This window comes from Amblyraja radiata, chromosome 7 (assembly GCF_010909765.2).
Source record: "Amblyraja radiata isolate CabotCenter1 chromosome 7, sAmbRad1.1.pri, whole genome shotgun sequence".
Lineage (NCBI taxonomy): Eukaryota > Metazoa > Chordata > Chondrichthyes > Rajiformes > Rajidae > Amblyraja > Amblyraja radiata.
Genome location: NC_045962.1, coordinates 3,997,803 through 4,020,413, shown reverse-complemented (window position 1 = coordinate 4,020,413; position 22,611 = coordinate 3,997,803). Strand labels below are relative to the sequence as shown.

Here is a 22,611-nt window from a genome sequence, read left to right as displayed (position 1 = left end):
ATAGACAGAGTTGATGTGGATAAGCTTTTTCCACTGAGAGCAGGGAAGATTCAAACAAGAGGACATGATTTGAGAATTAAGGGACAAAGGTTTAGGGGTAACATGAGGGTGAACTTCTTTATTCATAGTGGTAGCTGTGTGGAATGTGCTTCCAGTGGAAGTGGTGGAGGCAGGTTCGATTTTATCATTTAAAAATAAATTGGATAGGAATATGGACGGGAAAGGAATGGAGGGTTATGGTCTGAGTGCAGGTAAATGGGACTAGGTGAGAGTAAGTGTTCGGCACGGACTTGAAGGGCCGAGATGGCCTGTTTCCGTGCTGTAATTGTTATATGGTTACATGGTTATATGGTTATTATGGGGGATGTTTATGTTAAAATGTATTTTGTGTGTTCTGTTGCTTTTTATTGGTATGACTGTACGGCAAATCAAATTCCTCATATGTTGCAAAACATACTTGGCTAATAAAGTATGATTATGATTCTTTGGATAAACTTTGAGTGGAACTCCTGAGGTTGAAGAGTATGGTTTACCACCACATTCTTAGAGGTAGTCAGGGATTAAACATAAATATTGCCACAGCGAGCAATGCCCACATCCTAAATATGAACAAATGTAGTCATCTACTGTTGCTGATGGAGGTCAGTGCATACTCTGACCACGGGTATTTGCATTCTTATTTCATTTAAACACTACCCTTTTTATCAGTGAAGTTACCTATGTTAACTTTCTCGTTCAAAATTTGTGTTTGTTATGATTAAGAAAACCTGAGTCCTTTCTCGGGCCTGAGGCACTGTTAGAAGATGTATAAGAAGTCATGTACGACAAGTTTCAGTGGAAAAATCTGTTGAAAACAATTTTAGAACTGAAAACTTATTTGTCATTATAAACAGAATATTTCCATTGCCTCTATTTTAAGGGTGATCTTCGTTGCAAATATTTTCCAGTTAACCTAACTTGTGGTTATCACGTCATATCTAGCCAGAGCAGAGCCTCTTTTTATATAATGTGGTCTTGAAAACAATGTTTGAGTTATTTATGCTTCATCCAGGTGACCACCAGAGTACTTTAATTACACACTCATAGTATTAACGTTTGAATGACACAGTCACATATAACTTTGTCTGGATTTTAGCCATTTTGTCTAGGTGATTTCCTCTGGGGGTTACCAAAATAAGCCAAATGAAGAGTGTGTTTCCCTGAAGCATTGCTTGAATGCATTACTTGCCAACAAGTTGCCAAAGAGGGGATGCCCAACATCACCAATGTTACAGTTAATATTTGTCAGATTCAAGATTCAAGAGTTTATTGACATGTGTCCCAGATATACAGGGACACATGACAATAAACTCACTTGAACTTGAACTTGAACTTGAGCTTGCTTCAGCACAACAGAATATAGTAGGCATGAATACAGAACAGATCAGTGTGTCCATATACCATTATATAAATATATACACACATGAATAAATAAAACAGATAAAGTGCAAATAAACCGATAATGGGCTATCAATGTTCAGAGTTTTGTTTGAGTTGAGTTTAATAGCCTGATGGCTGTGGGGAAGTAGCTTTTCCTGAACCTGGACGTTGCAGTCTTCAGTCTTCTACCTGAAGGTAGCGGGGAGATGAGTGTGTATTTGAAAACCGTTTCTGACACACTGTCAGAATGTGAGCATTAAAATGTCATCCATGTCCATCCAGTGTAAGGGTCCTGTTTACAAAGCACAGATCAGAAACGGGATCAGGCCACTTAATCCATTCAAGCCAATGGTGAGGCCCAGCACAGAAAGGTTATTATGGGAATGAGAAGGGGAGTTAACATGGTCAGCGGCTGGTGCATTCTCTTTCAGACCTTCTTGGCACACTGAACGCAAGTGTCCAGCGAAACGGTTGCCCAGTCTTCACTAGATCTTGCTGATGTAAAGTAGAACACACTGGGAGTACCAATTGCAATGCATCCTCCATTGCCATAGTGAGGACGTGAAAACTGGAGGAAGAGCACCTTGTACTCTGCTTGGGTAACTTGCAACTCAATGGTATGAACATTGAATTCTCCAACATTAGGTAACAACCTCTCCACCTCTTGGTGATGGTAATTTGCATATCACCGTACCGTAATTGACAATAAAAGACCTATGAAACCTTTGAAACCTTCTCGCTCTTTTCCCTCCTCCCCCCTCTCTCCTGTCCCCACCTAGATGTGCACCCCTTTCCCATTCTGCTCCCCTTTTCCCCTTTCTCCACCTATATCTAGCTGCACGATTTACTCTCCTTATCAGCCTTTTGTCTTCTTTTCATCTCTCAACTTTGTTCCCCATCTGCCAATAAAAATCCCCCTCACTTGTATCCACTTAACATTTGCTGAAGAGATCACGTATCCATGTCTTTCAAAGATTAGAATGCCTTTTAGAATTAGAATTAGAATGCCTGTTATTGTCATTCAAACAAACAAAAGTTTGAAAGAAATGTTGTTCTCTGCAGTCATAACAGCAAAGAAACCTCAAACGCACAATTAACACAGTTTCACACAAACATCCATCACAGTGAATCTCCAAACACCTCCTCACTGTCGTCTTCTTCAGGGGCGTCCCCCCATGTTTTGAGAGGTGGGGGACACGTCCCCCCCATGTTTTGAGAGGTGGGGGACATCCCGCCCAAGTTTTTGTCATCCGGATTTTTAAATCTCCGCTTTCCGCCAGACAGTGGAGATGGGACTGCTGATCGAGGGCGCCGATTGGACGAGTGAGACGTTGGTCAGCAGGCAATGGGGGCGGGACATGATGATTCAGCGCAATGATTGGAGGAGGGAGGAGTGGGGGGGGGTGGGACGGAGGATAGAATGCGGTGATTGGAGGAGGGAGACGTGGCACAGACCTGCGCCTCATCCACAGCCAGGATCGATCCCGGCCGGCTATCTGGTGCTGCCCCGTCCCCACCCGAGTACCCCCCCATGGGTGGCCAGAGAGGTCAGGAGTCAGACGGGAGCTGTACCCCCAGGCCCACAGCCAGCGCAGAGAAGCAGCGCTAAACCCAGCTCAACTCTGCCTGTCCCGCCAGGTTAACCTGCCTGGGCTTGTGGGAAATATGGCCAGCGTGGAGAAGCAGCGCTGGTATCCCATCCGTCCAGTCAGGGCTGTAGGTTAACCCGGCGAGACAGGCAGAGTTGTGCTGCATTTAGAGCTGGATTGAGCCTCAGAAGCCTCGCGCATGTGCGCGTGGCCGCCAAGAAATTGTGTTCCCCCCGTCCCCTGGTCCCCTCCATATTTTGATAGCGAGTTCCGTGCCTGCTTCTTCTTGCCCATGGCCTGCACAGCCTAATGTTGTAGGACAACCTGGTCTATTTGATCTTATTTGATTGTGCACACCAGGTTGATTGCATTCGTTGAAACAGGGCGGACCACATGAAGGTTGCAACCTCCCACCCCACCTCCTCACTGTGATGGAAGGCAAAAGTCTTATCTCTTCCCTGTTCTTCTCCCGCGGTTAGGCAGTCAAACTGCTGTGTCGATGTGATCGAGGCTCTTGATGTTAAAGCCCCCGGCAGGCGATGGTAAGTCCCGTGGCCGATTAAGCCGCGCTGGGCAATGTAAGGCCCTGCGACGGGCCGATTTAAACCCTGCGATTCGGGGCGGATGAATTTGCCGTTGTGGGAGCTCCCGAAAATTGGTCTCCAACCAGGGACCTGCGAGCTCCCGATGTTAACGTCCACAGAGCCTGCGTCCGAAACCTCGGAAGCTCCGAAGTCAGGTCGCAGCCACATCTTTCAAAGATGCCTCCTGACCCGCTGCATTACTCCATCACTGTTTTTTTGTTGCAAAATGGCAGCTGTGGTTCCCTGTGCTAACCATTTGTTTACATTGCATATTAATTATCTCACCATCTCTCATTTTAAACTGTTGAAATGCCCTGATTGCATTACCCTTTTAAGGAGTAGTTCCTAAGCTTTCACCGCCTGTGCTTTTGCTGGGATTATTGGCTGGCATTGTGGTTCTTCACAGCTGACCACCGGTGGAAAGTTACTGTTGCTGTGGCTTTCTGAAGGGTGCCTTAGTTATACCCCTTGTGTGGTTTTCCAGAATGTGCAGGAAGGAACTGCAGATGCTGGTTTAAATCGAAGATAGACACAAAATGCTGAAGTAACTCGGGCAGCAGCTGAACCCTTCTTCAGATGGAGAAGAGCCTCGATCCGAAACGTCACCCATTCCTTCTCTCCAGAGATGTTGCCTGTCCTGCTGAGTTACTCCAGCTTTTTGTGTTTATCTGTGGTTTTCCAGAAACTTGTTTCAGCCTGACTAATTAGAGTCAAGTCAAGGGTCAAGAGTATTTTATTGTCTTATGTCCCAGATAGAACGATGAAATTCTTACTTGCTGCAGCACAACAGAATAAATAATATAACATACTCAGAAAAAAGAACAAACAATAACAGTGCAACAATAATAATAATAATAGTCTATTGTAGTTCATAGCTTATGACATTGTAGTGTTTAATAGCCTGATGGCTGTAGGGATGAAGCTGTTCCTGAACCTGGACGTTACAGTTTTCAGGCTCCTGTACCTTCTTCCCGGTGGCAGTGATGAGATGAGTGTGTGGCCACGATGGTGTGGGTCTTTGATGATTTTGGCTGCCTTTTTGAGGCAACGACTATGATAGATCCCTTCGATGGTGGGGAGGTCAAAGCCGGTGATGGACTGGGCAGTGGTCACAACTTTTTGCAATCTTTTCCGCTCCTGGACGTTCAAGTTGCCGAACCAGGCCACAATGCAACCAGTCAGTATTCCCTCTACTGTGCACTTGTAGAAGTTCAAGAGAATCCTCTTTGACGTAATTAGATGCCAAGGCGGGAGGATCACTGCTCGTTTCTTCAAATGATAATGAGTATGTGGGGAGCTTTGAATGTAAACATCAAATGTCAAGTCACATTTATTTATATAGCACATTTAAAAAACAACTCTCGTTGGCCAAAGTGCTTCACATTTGTTATAAGAATAGTATAAACAAACAAACTACATACATATATACATATAGTCCTTGCTCAGTGGACGTCAGGCAAGGCTTGGCAGTATAGATAAGATTTTAGTCTTGACTTAAAGGAGTCGATGGAGGGGGCAGTTCTGTTGTGAAAGGGGGATGCTGTTCCACAGTCTAGGAGCTGCAACCGCAAAGGCGCGGTCGCCCCTAAGCTTATGCCTAGACTGCGGGATATTCAGCAGCCCCAAGTTGGCCGATCTGAGGGACCTGGAGGTGGAGTGGTGGGTGAGAAGACTTTTAATGTAGGAGGGGACAAGCCCATTGAGGGCTTTGTAGACATAGAGGAGGATCTTGAAATGTATTCGGAACTGCACAGGGAGCGAGTGGAGAGAGGCCAGGATCGGGGTGATGTGATCCCTTTTTCGGGGTTGGTTGGAAACTGAGGCTCCATTGAGTCTGTTCTCTTTAGTTTCTGGAGACGCATGATTGCAGATGCTGGAGTCTATCACGCAACGTGAACTGATAGAGGAACTCAGCGGGTTAGCTAGCGTTTGTGGAGGAAAGTAGCCAGTCAAAGCTTTGGGTCAAAAACCTTAGTCTCTGCCATAGGGTCTCAACCAGAGACATTGACTATCTACAGTATTTCCCACTACAGTTTATTTCCCTGTACTCATGTTGAATATTCAGTCCGTCATGCAGACAGTAGCACCTACGCTCAGTCTATTGTCACTACCTGGTGAGTCCGACTGAATGCCTGGAGCAGCTAGTTTGTGGATTCAGATCCACCACTTGCCTACAGATAGCTTGGCCAACATTCCCATGATTCCCTGGCTGAAAGGGCAAGGAGAACAAAGGAGGACCCGGCGTGTGGGGACCGCCATGGGGGGAGGGGGGGGGGGGGGGGGGGGGGCAGAGGGGAGAACAAGGATGGACCTGGCGCGAGATACTCCAGACCTCCAGGGATAGATCACAAATCATGGAAAGTATGTGTAGGAAGGAACTGCAGATGCTGGTTTACACTATAGGTAGACACAAAATGCTGGAATAACCCAGCAGCCCAGGCAGCATCTCTGGAGAGAAGGGATGGGTGATGTTTCAGGTCGGGACCTCAACTTCAGAAAGTGTAAGGGTGACGCTGTGGTAAAGTTGTGGCCTTGCAGCGCCAGAGACCCGGGTTCGATCCTGACTACGGGTGTTGTCTGTAAGGAGTTTGTATGTTCTCCCTGTGATCGCGAGGATTTTCTCTGAGTGCTCTGGTCTCCTACACTCCAAAGACAGGCAGGTTTCTAGGTTAATTGGCTTCAGCAAAATTGCAAAATATTTGTGTATTGTTTAGTTTAGAGAAACTGGCCCTTCGGACCACCGGGTCCACGCCGACCAGCGATCCCCGTACATTAGCGCCATCCTACACACACTGGGGACAATTGTTACATTTATACCAAGCCAATTAACCTACAAACCTGTACACTTTTAAACGTGAGAGGAACCTGAAGATCTCGGAGAAAACCCACGCAGGTCATGGGGAGAATGTACAAACTCCGTAGAGACCACACCCGTAGTCTGGATCAACCCGGGTCTCCAGTGCTGCATTCGCTGTTCGGCGGGGACTCGGTGGGTCGAAGGGCTGGTTTTCGCCCTGTAGCTATAAACTAATCTTCAGGCTTGTTCATCTTAAAGTATAGGAAATGAGTTTTTGAACTGCAGAACGCAGTCTTTGATGATCAGCAACTGAAGAGCAAGAAGCTAAAATCTCTTCTTAAAAGAATTCTCATTCCTGTTGTTCCTTTGCAATGTGAATCCATGAGTCAAGAGTGTTTTATTGTCATGTGTCCCAGATGGACCAATGACATTCTCACTTGCAGCAGCACAACAGAAGGTGTAAACATAGTGCACTGTAAACAGTATAATATACGAGAAACTTGATTAGATTATACTTTTGAATGTTCTGCTTAAATCGTATGTTACAGTGTTATGCATCAATGTTAAGGGAAACTGCATAACAATGAAACACTGTTTTAATTGATTTTCTTTTGGGCAGCCTGAGGAAGTGAGCTGACTGTATATAATCCGTCTTCCTCCGTCCAATCTGACCCGTTCGCTTTGTGTTCTGATGTATCTTTTGGTTACTAATGGGCCTGTCCCACTTAGGTGACTTTTTAGGCGACTGCAGGAGATTATGCGGTCACCACATGGTCGCCACATGATCGTGGGTGGTTGTCGGGGAGTTGCCTTCATGGTCGTGAGGAGTTCCCGCATTCTGGGAACTAGTCGCGGCCTCATTACGGTCGCCGCGAAGTTTTCAACATGTTGAAAAATTAGTGGTGAATAGAATGTAGCCGCCACAGAGAGAAGCGAGAATTCTCGTGCCGTAGGTGAGTCGCAAGGAGGTCCTAGTGGGTTGCCAGGAGGTCGAAGGTTCTCGTAGGTTGTAGCCGGTGCTGACCGGTGAATTTCATTGGCTCATTGGGGGGAAAAAAACGTAAGCAGTAGTTTTCAGAACCAAGGATAACCGACCGGTAATGTTAAATGTCCGCCGAGCTTCACAGCCGTGCATCTCTGGCTTCTTAAAAGTTGTCTCCACTCCTTCACCTGCCTCCCACCCCCCCTTTTAAAGGACTTCCCGTACACTGTGCTTTCACCGTCTTAATTACAGCGCCAACCTTCCTGTTCATCGCGGTGTGTATCTGTATCATATTGGCTTTGCACTGTGTGAATTTCACTCAGACAGCGCTCCCCCTGCTTGCCCTGCCCCCCGCCTGCATAATGGGCTCGTGAAGGAAGCGATGTGTGTGTGTGTGTGTGTTCCACTCTGACAGTTGCCGGCAGTTGCCGGAAAAATTGCCTAAGTGGGAACAGCCCCATAAGAATTCCATGGTCTCTTACTGACCTGTATGTCCCGGTCTGAGTAAAGAGGCAGAAATTGGGTTATTTGATGGGTAACTGCATCGGTTTAATTCTGAATTGGTGATGATGACACTCTCTTGTCATTTGTCATAACTTGGTGCAGTGAAGTTCTTTGATTTTGCACATAAAGTACGCAAAACAGTCACCACAACGGCAGCAACAAAGTTACAAAAACTACGCATCCCTTCTTCGTCCCCCCACCCCCCCCGCGGTGGTCTCCCCTTTGTTCACATTTGAAATGTCCAGGGTTTTCCTTCAGCTGTTATTAGCTGCGATCACTGTCTCCTTCCATTTCCTATGCTTGGCCTCTAATTCATTGCCTTCAATAAAGTACCACCTTGTTCAACCCATTCATCCTACATGTTTTGTTTTGGCCCAATAATTATCCCCAGTGTAATCCAACCATTTTGTACTTTTCTGCTCTGCTCACTCTTTTTTTTAAATCAAAAATATTTATTCAAATATTAAAATAGTATTTACAACACAATTAAACAAAACAGATCCCACCCCCATAATATACTGAGCAAACTACTAAACCATCCTTGTCCAGGACACATTCAACCCTCCGCGGTGTCCAGTGTTCCTGGAAACCCCCCAGGGTGCCCATGGACAGCGCGTAGCCCCTTTCTAGTAGCACCCGGGCGCGGACGTTACCCCGGAATGGGGGCAGGCAGCCGGCTCGGGCAGAGCCCTCTTCCACCTTGCGCTATGACTTGTGGATGGCCAGCTTGGCCGCTCTGCTCACTCTTTGGAGCAACCTGGTCATTCTTCCATCCTGCTGTCACAAATACGGTGGCGCAGCGGTAGACAGCGCCAGAGACCCGGGTTCGATCCCGACTACTTGTGCTGTCTGTATGGAGTTTGTATGTTCTCCCCGTGACCCGCGTGGGTTTTCTCTGAGATCTTCGGTTTCCTCCCACACACCAAATATGTACAGTTTTGTAGGTTAATTAGCTTGGTATAAATGTAAAAATTGTCCCATGTGTGTAGGATGGCGCTAATGTACGGGGATCGCTGGTCGGCGTGGACCCGGTGGTCCGAAGGGCCAGTTTCTCTAAACTAAACAATACACAAATATTTTGCAATTTTGCTGAAGCCAATTAACCTAGAAACCTGCCTGTCTTTGGAGTGTAGGAGACCAGAGCACTCAGAGAAAATCCTCGCGATCACAGGGAGAACATACAAACTCCTTACAGACAACACCCGTAGTCAGGATCGAACCCGGGTGTGTGTTGGATAGTGTTAGTGTGCGGGATCACTGGTCGGTGTGGACTCAGTGGGGAGAAGGGCCTGTTTCCGTGCTGTATCACTAAACTAAACTAAACTAAACATGAATGGAGCAAGGGTAGTCCACCAGGCCCCACAAACCTGCCTGCTTTCAATACGATGGTCACTGATATATGATGGCTTCAACTCCTCTTCTGTGCCATTTTCCCAAACCCTTAAGTCCACAATCTATCCTTTGTCATTTGACCACACTTCATTATCTTGATGGTCAGGCAGCTGGTTTCGAAGTCCAGGCGATACGCCTAGAACAAGTTCAAATCCCACCACAATGGCTGTGTAGTTTAGTTTCATTTATTAAAAGATCTGGATTTAAATCTTAGTATCGTTTAACTTTTCGGGAAGCTATCAGTTTGTCATTGAAAACATTTGATTCACCAAAGTGTTCAAGGGAAGCCGAACATGTCAGATGGCAACAATGCCTCAACAGCCAGGCATTTTGCAGTGTCTGAATAACCCTCTGAAATGGCCTTATGGGCCTCTTCATTCTTGAATGGATGACTAACCATGTGTTTTTCATCATCTTTAATTGCTCTTTCCTCACTGCTTCTAGTCTGACTTTGGTCCAATAGTTATTTGAGATGAAGATTGAGAAGAAGAAGACAAGATTTCTATTGCTTCACTGAGCAACCCCATTGAACTGATTTCCACTGTGCAAAATTGCATGGAATAGTAGCTGTCTCCTTATATATTTCTCCTACACAGATTTCACATTTCACATTTTTATTTTTCTCTCTGGTGCAGTGTCATGGGCTTGTGTTCCCACACTTTACAGCATGGACTGGTTGGGATGGATAGAGTCAAAGACCATTTTTCAAAGTCTACAGAGAGATTTAGGCCATTTGGAAGAGTGGACTGTGTTCCCTGAAGGTGGAATCTCATGTAGATAGGGTGGTAAAGAAAGCTTTTGGTGTGCTGGCCTTTATAAATCAGAGCATTGAGTATAGAAGTTGGGATGTAATGTTAAAATTGTACAAGGCATTGGTGAGGCCAATTCTGGAGTATGGTGTACAATTTTGGTCGCCTAATTATAGGAAGGATGTCAACAAAATAGAGAGAGTACAGAGGAGATTTACCAGAATGTTTCCTGGGTTTCAGCAACTAAGTTACAGAGAAAGGTTGAACAAGTTGGGTCTTTATTCTTTGGAGCGCAGAAGGTTAAGGGGGGACTTGATAGAGGTCTTTAAAATGATGAGAGGGATAGACAGAGTAGACATGGATAAGCATTTCCCACTGAGAGTAGGGAAGTTTCAAACAAGAGGACATGACTTGAGAATTAAAGGACAGAAGTTTAGGGGTAACATGAGGGGGAACTTCTTTACTCAGAGAGTGGTGGCTGTGTGGAATGAGCTTCCAGTGAAGGTGGTGGAGGCAGGTTCGATTTTATCATTTAAAAATAAATTGGATAGTTATATGGACGGGAAAGGAATGCAGGGTTATGGTCTGAGCGCAGGTATATGGAACTAGGGGAGAATAAGTGTTCGGCACGGACTAGAAGGGCCGAGATGGCCTGTTTCCATGCTGTAATTGTTATATGGTTATATTGTTATATTTAGATAATAGATCATCGGGGAAAATATCAGAATTTGTGAATTGGGTGACATGTTATATGATGGAGGTGAATTGGCCTCAGCCTTTAAGGAAGACAGATAGACACAAAATGCTGGAGTAACTCAGCGGGACAGACAGCATCTCTGGAGAGAAGGAATGGGTGACGTTTCTGGTCGAGACCCTTTTTCTGACTGAGAGTCGGGGGAAACGGAGACAGAGATATGGAAGTGTAAGAGCAAGACAGGTCTATTTCAGTGCTGCAAGTTCTGCAATATTTTATTTGAATGCCGCAATATTTAATTTTAATGCCACGCTATATAATCTTTGCATATATTTTCCCATGTATTTCCAATTTTTTTTCAAATCATTGACAGGAGTCTGTGAAAAGGTTCAGTATTCCGCATTATTCACTATATTAAAGGAATTTTGAATTCGGAATTTTTTCATAGATTGTGATTTTTTTTAATTCACACTTTCTAATTTTGGTGCAGCCTTCGGTTCTATCGATGGGGGGAGGGGGGGAAGTCAACTGCAACTGATTATATATTGTCCTAATGCTTAGTTGTTACACCGAGAAAGTCATGAAATTATTCCAGTTGTTTTTTGGATTTTCTTGTGAATTCATAATTTTTCTACTTTTTTATTTGTAGATTTGAGTAAAGTTGTGCGACTCGCCCATCAGAAATATGAATAGATTTGGCTCAACAAATGTTATTGATGGAGCAGTTCGGAAGAGAAACTAAATATGGTTTAACAAGAGGCTTCTTTGGGAAGAGAATTGCGATTGATCATCTTTGCTATCAAATGCAACTGCAACAGATAAAGTGAAAGCATCGCAAGTCCTTCAGAGAGCTGGTAAAGAGGATATGCCTTCTGGGACCATATTTTTCTAGAAGAACCTTTATTTGGGATTTGCAGACTCTTCATGACTAAGAATTTGGTCGAAGTGGATTTTTAGAAAATGTGTGATGGAACATGGGTTATCCTAAGTCCAGCGGAGTTTGCTCAGCTGCAACAGCATACAGAATGTAAGTATGACCTTGATTGAAATACCACCAGAACGATACTGTAAGATGTTGTGTATCTATAGAAAAAACTGCAGAAACATCAAACATGCTGAAATACAAATACAGTAAACCCTTGTAATAATGGAGCATGGGGGTGGGGGAGGGGGGGGGGGGGAATGGTGTCCACTATTGCCGATATCAGCTATAAGCGAGTAAAGGATCACTGAGTAATAGAGTATCATTACACAAGTTGTCGAAACAAAGAACTGCAGATGCTGGTTAATACACAAAAGGACACAAAAGGCAGTGAAGAAAGCTAATGGAATGCTGGCCTTCATAACAAGAGGATTTCAGTATAGGATTAAAGAGGTTCTTCTGCAGTTGTGTACGGCTCTGGTGAGACCACATCTGGAGTATTGTGTACAGTTTTGGTCTCCTAATCTGTGGAAGGACATCCTTGTGATTGAGGCAGTGCAGCGTAGGTTCACAAGATTGATCCCTGGGATGGCGAGACTGTCATATGAGGAAAGATTGAAAAGACTAGGCTTGTATTCACTGGAGTTTAGAAGGATGAGGGGGGATCTTAGAGAGGCATATAAAATTATAAAAGGACTGGACAAGCTAGATGCAGGAAAAATGTTCCCAATGTTGGGCGAGTCCAGAACCAGGGGCCACAGTCTTAGAATAAAGGGGAGGCCATGTAAGATTGAGGTGAGAAAAAAAATGTCACCCAGAGAGTTGTGAATTTATGGAATTCCCTGCCACAGAGGGCAGTGGAGGCCAAGTCACTGGATGGATTTAAAAGGCAGTTAGATAGAGCTCTCGGGGCTAGTGGAGTCAAAGGATACGGGGAGAAGGAAGGCACGGGTTATTGATAGGAGAGGTTCAGCCATGATCACAATGAATGGCGGCGCTGGCTCGAAGGGCCGAATGGCCTCCTTATGCACCTATTTTCTATGTTTCGATGTTTCTAAAATGCTGGAGTAACTCAGCAGGGCAGACGCATCTCTGGAGAACATGAATAGGTGACGTTTCAGGTCGAAACGCTTCTTCAGACTCTCGATCTAGAGTTGGACTGGAATCCAGGTGAGTTGACGCCCACGGCCTGCTGGCGGCCGGTGGAGTGGCGAAGGTCGGTGAGGTCAATGGTCGCGGCCTGCAGGCTGGATTGCAGGTAAAGTTTGGCAGTGGCGGGCATGTGGCCAAGGAAGCTGTGTGGGTTTGCCAGAGATTACGACAGTCGGTCTGGGCTGGTGGTGGTGCAGGCTGGTATTGGCAGCCCGGCCTGGTGGTGAAGGCCTGTAGGGCTGGTGTGGAACTGCTGTGGAGGTAGTGTGGACCGGGGACTGGCTTGTGTAAGAAGGAACTGCAGATGCTAGTTTAAAATAGACATAACATTTTCGAATAACTCAGCGGGACAGGCAGCATCTCTGGAGAGAAGGAATGGATGACGTTTCGGGTCGGGTCTGAAAAAGGGTCTCCAGAGATGCTGCCTGCCCCGCTGAGTTACTCCAGCACTTTGCGTCCTTCATCATTGCACATGTGTCGATTGAGGCAATTGCTTGTACATTTCAATGGCCAGCATCGATGTGATTAATAGCCGATGTTCTCAAAGAGACAGGGGTGTATGATTACTGTGGCAATGCTCCGTCTGTTATAATAGAGAACCGTTTGAGGCACTAATAACAAGGGCAGACTGTATCTGTGAATTTACCACGAAATAGCAAGCTCTTTGGCTTGTACTGGTGTGCTTTAACTTTTCAAATTTCTCATAATACACTCTTTGTCATTGAACAAAGCAATATCCATAACTGAAATTGAATCACTTATATAAAATTATGGGCTATATCAATAGTGGGCTGCAATATTTAATAAAACTATTGATCTGAATCAAACAAATCCCAGCCAAGACAGATATTTGAAAATATTCCTTCAATAGCTTCTATTAAAACTATCATTCCTTTAATGCTTTCAAAGTAGCACTTGGGCCATTGAACTAAGGTTACATGAATCATACCGTATAATTCTGTGAATTATGCCTGTGTGTCTTTTTACAATATTGCACACAAAAATGTGACATATGGGCTCAAATTTCAAATTCCTTCAAAAAAGTTGACAAGCACTTTATTGGGTTCATGACTAACATAGTATCAACAATAAATATAAGGAAAGATAGCATATTGATGGCAAGTTTCTGAAAATGGCATCAGAATATACAAATATTGCATGGTGCCCACCAGTGACCTGGTTGGCACAGTAAGTACACATATTTCTTATTCCTTTCTATGTTTATGAATACCACATGGAACAATAAAATTGCAAACACCGTTTCCAATTCATTCACCTGATCATGTAGTAGAATACTGCATCCATCTGAGTGGAAACTGCAACATGCGTTACACAAACGTTCATTGCGGTGGACACTAAAAAAAACATTTGTTTTGGTTTCCCAGCAAAAACCAAGCATTTTCACCGATGCAATCTAATTGGTACATTACCTTATGGATCTGAGCGACATCGATGGCCGATGATTTGTCAGATCATTTGATTTGGGCTGATTTTTTTTGTAAGTAAAATGGCTCCGTAACGGTCGTTCGGGAGCTACCAGCGGTTGACATGAAGGAATGAAGTTAGCGACTTGGTCCGTACGACAGGTAAACAAGAGACAGTGTGTTGCCAAATTGAAGTTTGGCTCAGTTTCTTAGTTTTCATGTTAAAAAAAATGTTTTAATTTTAAAAAGTCGGGAAATATATCGTAAACAGCCGTTGCGTTTTTGACATCACGATGTTTTTGATATATTAAATTGGGAAATAAGAAAAAATAATTAACTCGCCCAAAGATCGCTACTGCCATTGGATATTTGAACACTCGTTGGGTGTTTGAAAAGCATTAGAGGTTTGGAGCCTCCGTGATTTAACTTACGGACGTACTGACCCCGATAACGGTCGTTGTGACAATGAACACCAAGCACAACGATCGTTACGGAATCTGTACTGTGTTCAGTCAAAGAATCAATCAATCAAAGACTTTATTGTCATTCAAAAATACACTAACAAATGCAAGTCTGAACGAAATTTCGCTGCATCTGGCTCACCGTACAACATAAAATAACAAAAGGATAAAAGAGTTAAAAAGATAAAATAGATAATAGTGGTGGCACATTATATGTAATTCAAGAGTCTGATGGCTCGGGGGAAGAAGCTGTTGCAAAACCTGGCTGTTGTGCTCCTTATACTGCGATACCTTTTGTCTGAAGGCAGCAGAGTGAACAGTCCATGATGGAGATGTTACCTTTATGTTACTGTATTTTTCTCCTGGTATAGATGAAGATATTTCCCTAGACATTATCAAAACGTAAATGTATGAAGGGCCATATGAAGTTTATTAATGATTAAATATTCATAACTAAATGCGGCAGAGTTTTTAACGTCACACTTTGGTGTCCAAAATGGTGGGACAACTATAAAATTTGTCTTAAGAAAATAGTTTTTGACTTTTGGTCTTGAAGTTGTCTAACTTATATCTGCTATTTATAAAGTTTCACATGATGGGTAGATATTTATTAAGAACAGTGTATTGGTGTAAAAAAGTGAATACTAATCTAGTTTGTCAAAAACTCTCCAGTATTGTAAAAAGACACTTCTGGATTTAAGTTGTTCTTGTTCACATTATTGCCATTTTGTTGTTTTACATTGCCGGTTTTAGAACTGCTGAAGTTTGAATTATTTTTTTCCCCCTAATTTCATATTGACAAATCTCTCTGCAGATAGAGGGAACTTCTGGAGTTCAAACACTAGACAATGTGACTCAGACATTTATTATTTTGTTGGCTGTATTGTTCATCACTGGTGGGAGGAAGAGTGTGTGGTTACTGCAAGTTTCAAGAACGTGTTTTTCTGAGTGACACAGATTGATTCCATGTCTAGTCAAGTGCTATATCATTTTTTGGTTGGGAAGATAACTGCTTGTGCGTTTTTGTACTTACTATGAGACTCAACTTCTGATGGTGAGACACGGAACCTACAAAAGTACAGCACAGGAACAGCCCCATCGGCCCACAATGTCTGGGCCAAACATGCTGTCGGGATCAACTAATCTCATCTGCCTGTGTGTACATGATGCATAGCCTTCCATTTCCTGCCATCCATGTGCCTTTCTAAAAGCCACTTAAACTCTATCTGCCTCCACCATTGCCCCTACAGGCGTTTATAGCACCCACCGTGAAGTAGTGAAGTCGTGAAGTAGACCCCTCTCGGTCATGACTGACCATGGGTGATGCATCCTGGTCGGATGCAAGCCTGGGCGATGTCATATGGAGGACAAGCTGTTGCCCATGCAGCACGTCCCCCCTCTCCACGTCGCTGATCGATCCAAAGGAACAGCAGGGCCGTTACAGTTTGGCACCAGCGCCGTCGCAGGAGCTGCCAGAGCGAGGTTGTAGACAACGACAAACTGCCTTAGGGGCTCCGACTCCGGATTTTCTTGAGGTTTACTCCTGGAGCCTTTTCCATGACTGGATATGGCCACAAGGCAGTGGAGGTTGTAAATCAGAGTTTTCCATCTCCTGGATGGACTGCCTTCCCAGGCTGACGAGCCCCATCTGCCCGAGACTCGTGGCGACGGGAGCGTCTGGCATCCATCACGCTCAGTGCAGAATAAAACCTTGCCCTGCACAATCTCCTTTAAACTTTGCCTGTCTCAAAGTAAAATATTTGACAGTATTGTGGTCAACATCGTTTCTATCGGGTTGATTGCTAATTTCAGATATTTTAATTTGATAGACACAAAATGCCAGATTAACTCAGCGGGACAGGCAGCATCTCTGGACAGAAGGAATGGGTGACATTTCGGGTCGAGGCCCCTCTTCTTGGTTTCAAATAATGTATCAAGGCTTTTAGAATTTTTCAACAATTTAACCTCAGTTCATTCAAATTCATCAAATCCTTGTCTGATCTGGGTCTTGGCTGCTTCTTTCTGCAATATTTATGTAAAAGATGCATAGAGCTGTTCAGAGTTAGTTCACAGAGTTTACAAAGAGATGCTTTTATATAGAACCTTTCACAATGCATTCCTTCATGATGCTTTCCTCCTATCACCCTGAACATTTTCAAGGCTATTTCATCAAGTTTGATCAAGAAGCAGAGTAAAGGGCAAGGAAATTAAGCTTGGATAATCTTTTAATGTGTGGTGCTTTCATTGATTCTATTAATCAAGGATGCTGAAATGTACCGTGCCCTCCATAATGTAGCAATGTTACAAAATTTTGAGATAAAAAAAAATCAAGTCTGTAATTTATCCCATCAGATAAAGCCAAGTGTCCAAGTGAGTTTATTGTCATGTGTCCCTGTATAGGACAATGAAATTCTTGCTTTGCTTAAGCACACAGAAAATAGTAGGCATTTACTACAAAACAGATAAATGTGTCCATATACCATGATATAAATATATACACACATGAATAAATAAACTGATAGTGCAAATAACAGAAAGTGGTTGGTAATAATCAGAGTTTTGTCCGAGCCAGGTTTAATAGCCTGATGGCTGAGGGGAAGTAACTGTTCCTGAACCTGGTTGTTGCAGTCTTCAGGCTCCTGTACCTTCTACCTGAAGGTAGCAGGGAGATGAGTGTGTGGCCAGGATGGTGTGGGTCTTTGATGATACTGCCAGCCTTTTTGAGGCAGCGACTGCGATAAATCCCCTCGATGGAAGGAAGGTCAGAGCCGATGATGGACTGGGCAGTGTTTACTACTTTTTGTAGTCTTTTCCTCTCCAGGGCGCTCAAATTGCCGAACCAAGCCACGATGCAACCGGTCAGCATGCTCTCGACTGTGCACCTGTAGAAGTTAGAGAGAGTCTTCCTTGACAATCCGACTCTCCGTAATCTTCTCAGAAAGTAGAGGCGCTGATGTGCTTTTTTGATGATTGCATTAGTGTTCTCGGACCAGGAAAGATCTTCAGAGATGTGCACGCCCAGGAATTTGAAGCTCTTGACCCTTTCAACCATCGACCCATTGATATAAATGGGGCTGTGGGTCCCCCTCCTACTCCTTCCAAAGTCCACAATCAGTTCCTTGGTTTTGCTGGTGTTGAGGGCCAGGTTATTGCGCTGGCACCATATGGACAGTTGCTCGATCTCTCTTCTGTACTCTGACTCATCCCCATCAGCATAAAAAGAAGTTTAATTTTACACCTAATTCACTTTCATATCTTCAGTATTAAAAAGGTTATGGCCATTTTCATACTCGGAAATTAGCATCTTGTTCCCTATTGCTTTTTCATTGACTTAACACAAAAGCTGTGATCGAGGACAGTCAAAAGCCCAAAACTTTCTTAAAAATTAAGAGAACTGAAAGAAATTTCCATTTATTATAGATTGAAGCATTCTGAAACAAATATGAAACAATCTTATTTTGATGACTTGAAATTAAAACACATAATTAGTTAGTTACCTAATTGTAGCTAATTACAAAATTCAATTACTAGATCTAAACATCTATCCATTTCTTAAGAATAGATTAACATTTTTAAATAGCCTAAGTGTCCAAATAACATTCACACAAGAATTCACAATATAACATAATTTTTAAATCTCATTGTCATGGGTTTATAGGCCAAATGGAAGGAATTTAATGTTTAATACCTGTAAATTAATGGCCATTTAAATCAGCTTGCGAGTGGTATTTTCTGGAATGCGATCAAATGGAATGTTGCCGTTGCGGTGATTTTAGACCCCCATATCTGCAGCAAAAATCTGCCGGTTCGTTCGGGGAAGAAAATCACCGTTTCGCAACTTAAAATGTGAATTAAATGCATCTTAAGAAACACTTTTATACATAAAAATGAACTACTTTCTTTTACCTGTCCCCTACATAAAATCCGGCCCCATTATCGGCGTTGACGGCTTCCGAAGCTGATTTTAAAATCACTCCAGCAACTAACTTGTCGGGCAAATTTAAAAAAAAACACACAGAACGGATGTCGGAATGATTCTTTAGCAAACGCTTGCACTCCAACAAAATATAACCCAGGACCAGGACCAGAAAACCGTGTTTTAACCCCGCCCCCCCCACCCCCCTCAAACGCGCCAAAATCGCACACACGGCCAGTGGCAGAATTGCAGCGCCGCTGAAGGTAAGTACTATAACATACCTACATAATGTTAGGGACAAAGACCCATCATTTATTTATTTGCCTCTGTACCCCACAATTTGAGATTTGTAATAGAAAAAAAATCACCTGTGGTTAAAGTGCACATTGTCAGATTTTGACAAAGGCCATTTTTATACATTTTGGTTTCACCATGTAGATATTACAGCTGTGTTTATACATAGTCCCCCCCATTTCAGGGCACCATAATATTTGGGACACATGGCTTCACAGGCGTTTGTAATTGCTCAGGTATGTTTAATTGCCTCCTTAATGCAGGTACAATAGAGCTCTCAGCACCTAGTCTTTCCTCCAGTCTTTCCATCACCTTTGGGAACGTTTATTGCTGTTTATCAACATGAATAGAATAAAGTATGTTTATTGTCATTGCACAATACTGTGCAATGAAATTCCATTGCATATCCTTCGGTTTAAAAAGAACAAAACCAAAGTTGTGCCAATGAAAGTCAAAGAAGCCATTATGAGACTGAGAAACAAGAATAAAACTGCTAGAGAAAAACCTTAGGCTTACCAAAAGCAACTGTTTGGAACATCATTAAGAAGAAAGAGAGCACTGGTGAGCTTACTAATCACAAAGGGACTGGCAGGTCAAGGAAGACCTCCACAGCTGATGACAGAAGAATTCTCTCTATAATAAACAAAATCCCCAAACATCTGTCCGACAGATCAGAAACACTCTTTAGAAGTCAGGTGTGGATTTGTCAATGACCACTGTCCACAGAAGACTTCATAAACGGAAATGCAGAGGCTACATTGCAAGATGCAAACCACTGGTTAGCCACAAAAAAAGGATGGCCAGTTTACAGTTTGCCAAGAAGTACTTAAAAGAGCAACCACAGTTCTGGAAAAAGGTCTTGTGGACAAATGAGACGAAGATTAACTTATATCAGAGTGATGGCAAGAGCAAAGTGTGGAGGAGAGAAGGAACTGCCCAAGATCCAAAGCATACCACCTCAACTGTGAAACACGGTGGTGGGGGTGTTATGGCCTGGGCATGTGTGGCTGCTGAAGGTACTGGCTCACTTATCTTCATTGATGATACAACTGCTGATGGTAGTAGCATAATAAATTCTGAAGTGTATAGACACATCCTATCTGCTCAAGTTCAAACAAATGCCTCAAAACTCATTGGCCAGCGGTTCTTTCTACAGCAAGACAATGATCCCAAACATACTGCTAAAGCAACAAAGGAGTTTCTCAAAGCTAAAAAATGGTCAATTCTTGAGTAGCCAAGACAATCACCTGATCTGAACCCAATTGAGCATGTCTTTTATATGCTGAAGAGAAAACTGAAGGGGACTAGCCCCCAAAACAAGCATAAGCTAAAGATGGCTGCAATACAGGCCTGACAGAGCATCACCAGAGAAGACACCCAGCAACTGGTGATGTCCATGAATCGCAGACTTCAAACAGTCATTGCATGCAAAGAATATGCACCAAAATACTAAACATGACTACTTTCATTTACATGACATTGTTGTGTCCCAAACATTATGGTGTCCTGAAAAGGGGGGGACTATGAATAAACACTGCTGTAATTTCTACTGCTGAAACCAAAATGTATAAAAATACCCTTTAATAAATTCTGAAAATGTGCACTTTAACCACATGTAATTTTTTTTCTTTTACAAATCTCAAATAGTGGAGTACTGAGGCAAATAAATAAATGATGGATCTTTGTCCCAAACATTATGGAGGGCACTGAATTTTCATAGAAACATAGAAACATAGAAAATAGGTGCAGAAGGAGGCCATTCGGCCCTTCGAGCCAGCACCAACATTTATTGTGATCATGGCTGATCGTCCCCAATCAATAACCCGTGCCTGCCTTCTCCCCATATCCCTTGATTCCACTAGACCCCAGAGCTCCATCTAACTCTCTCTTAAATTCATCCAATGAATTGGCCTCCACTGCCCTCTGTGGTAGGGAAATCCACAAATTCACAACTCTCTGGGTGAAAAAGTTTTTTCTCACCTTAGTCTTAAATGGCCTCCCCTTTATTCTAAGACTGTGGCCCCTGGTTCGGGACTCGCCCAATATTGGGAACATTTTTCCAGCATCTAGCTTGTCCAGTCCTTTTATAAGTTTCTTTAAGATCCCTACTCATCCTTCTAAACTCCAGTGAATACAAGCCTAGTCTTTTCAATCTTTCCTGATATGACAGTCCCGCCATCCCAGGGATCAATCTCGTGAACCTACGCTGCACTGCCTCAATCACAAAGATGTCCTTCCTCAAATTAGGAGACCAAAACTGTACACAATACTCCAGATGTGGTCCTACCAGAGCCCTATACAACTGCAGAAGAACCTCTTTACTCCTATTCTGGAGGCTGCAGCGAATCGTCCGATCAGCAGAGAAGATTATTGGCTGCAACCTTCCCTCCATTGATGAACTGTACACTGCAAGGTCCAGGAAGCAAGCGGGCATGATCATCTCTGACCCCTCTCACCCTGGCCACAAACTCGTTGAATCACTTTCCTCTGGAAGGTGACTCCGGACAGTCAAAACTGCCAAAACTGCCACAATGGCTCCCACCATGAGGGAAGGCACAAAGTCCAGTCCCCAACCCCAGTTCACCCATAGTCGGGCCTATTGAGGCCTCCACAGTTGCCTCTACGGAGGCCCGATGTTCCTGGCCGTTCTCGCCGGGTGGTGGTGCTCCGGCGTCGGGATAGTCCTCACAGCGGCATGGGAACCCTGGAACGGCCGCCTCCGTACTGGAGGCCGCGGCTTCCGAAGCCGACAAGGCCGCGCCGGTTGGAGATCCACAACTGGCGATCTCGTCGCGAGATCCCAGGCTCCCGATGTAAAGATCGGCGCCGCCGCCCGCAGCTGGCCGCTCCACAGTCCCACAGCTCCGCGATGTTTTACCCGGCGGTCTCAGCTCACCGGAGCTCCAGCGCGGCGACCTGGGCAAGGCATCGCCCGCTCCACGATAGCGCTCCAGCGCTGTGCTGCCGCCGAAGCCAAGGTTCTGGGCGGTCCGCGACAGGAAACGCCGCTCCAGGCCCGCTGGTAGGCCGCGAAGACGGGTCGAAGCTGCAAATAGTTTTTATCCACGAGTAGTTGCTCTACTCAACCGCCAAAAATCTGTAGCCTCCCTTTGATCTGGTATTTTGTTGGTTCACATGTTTGATCAATGGTGTTTTATCATTAATGTTTTATTATTATTAATATTTAGTGTTTTCGGAGTCATTCGTAACTGTCACTGTATGTCATGTTGTTACTTATGGGCGGAGCACCAAGAAAAAATCCCTTGTATGTGAATACTTGGCCAATAAACTTACTTACTTACTTACTTTCTTATTTACTTACTTATACTGAAATCCTCTTGTTATTAAGCTTCCATTAGCTTTCTTCTCTGCCTGCTGTACCTGCACACCAACTTTCAGTGACTGGTGTAGAAGGACACCCAGGTCTCGCTGCACCTTTCCCTTACCTAACCTAACCCCATTGAGATAATAATCTGCCCCCTTTTGACACCAAAGTGGATAACCTCACATTTATCTATATTATACTGCATCTGCCACGCATCTGCCCACTCACTCAACCTGTCCAGGTTACCCTGCAACCTCCTAACATCCTCTTCACAGTTCACACTGCCACCCAGCTTTGTATCATCCGCAAACTTGCTAGCGTTGCTCCTAATTCCCTCTTCCAAATCATTAATATATATGGTAAACAGTTGCGGCCCCAACACTGAGCCTTGCGGCACTCCACTCGCC

The 22,611-nt window shown here is 44.0% G+C and overlaps 1 protein-coding gene across 1 annotated transcript in view; it reads left to right on the top strand.

The window, feature by feature from the left end:
* The window catches only part of dgkg (diacylglycerol kinase gamma), a 580,221-nt gene that overhangs the window by 69,159 nt on the left and 488,451 nt on the right, over window positions 1-22,611 (top strand). The window contains exon 2 of the mRNA XM_033023568.1: window positions 11,360-11,737. Coding sequence (XP_032879459.1) covers window positions 11,671-11,737 — 67 coding nt within the window. The 5' untranslated portion in view covers window positions 11,360-11,670. The remainder of the gene's footprint in view (window positions 1-11,359; window positions 11,738-22,611) is intronic.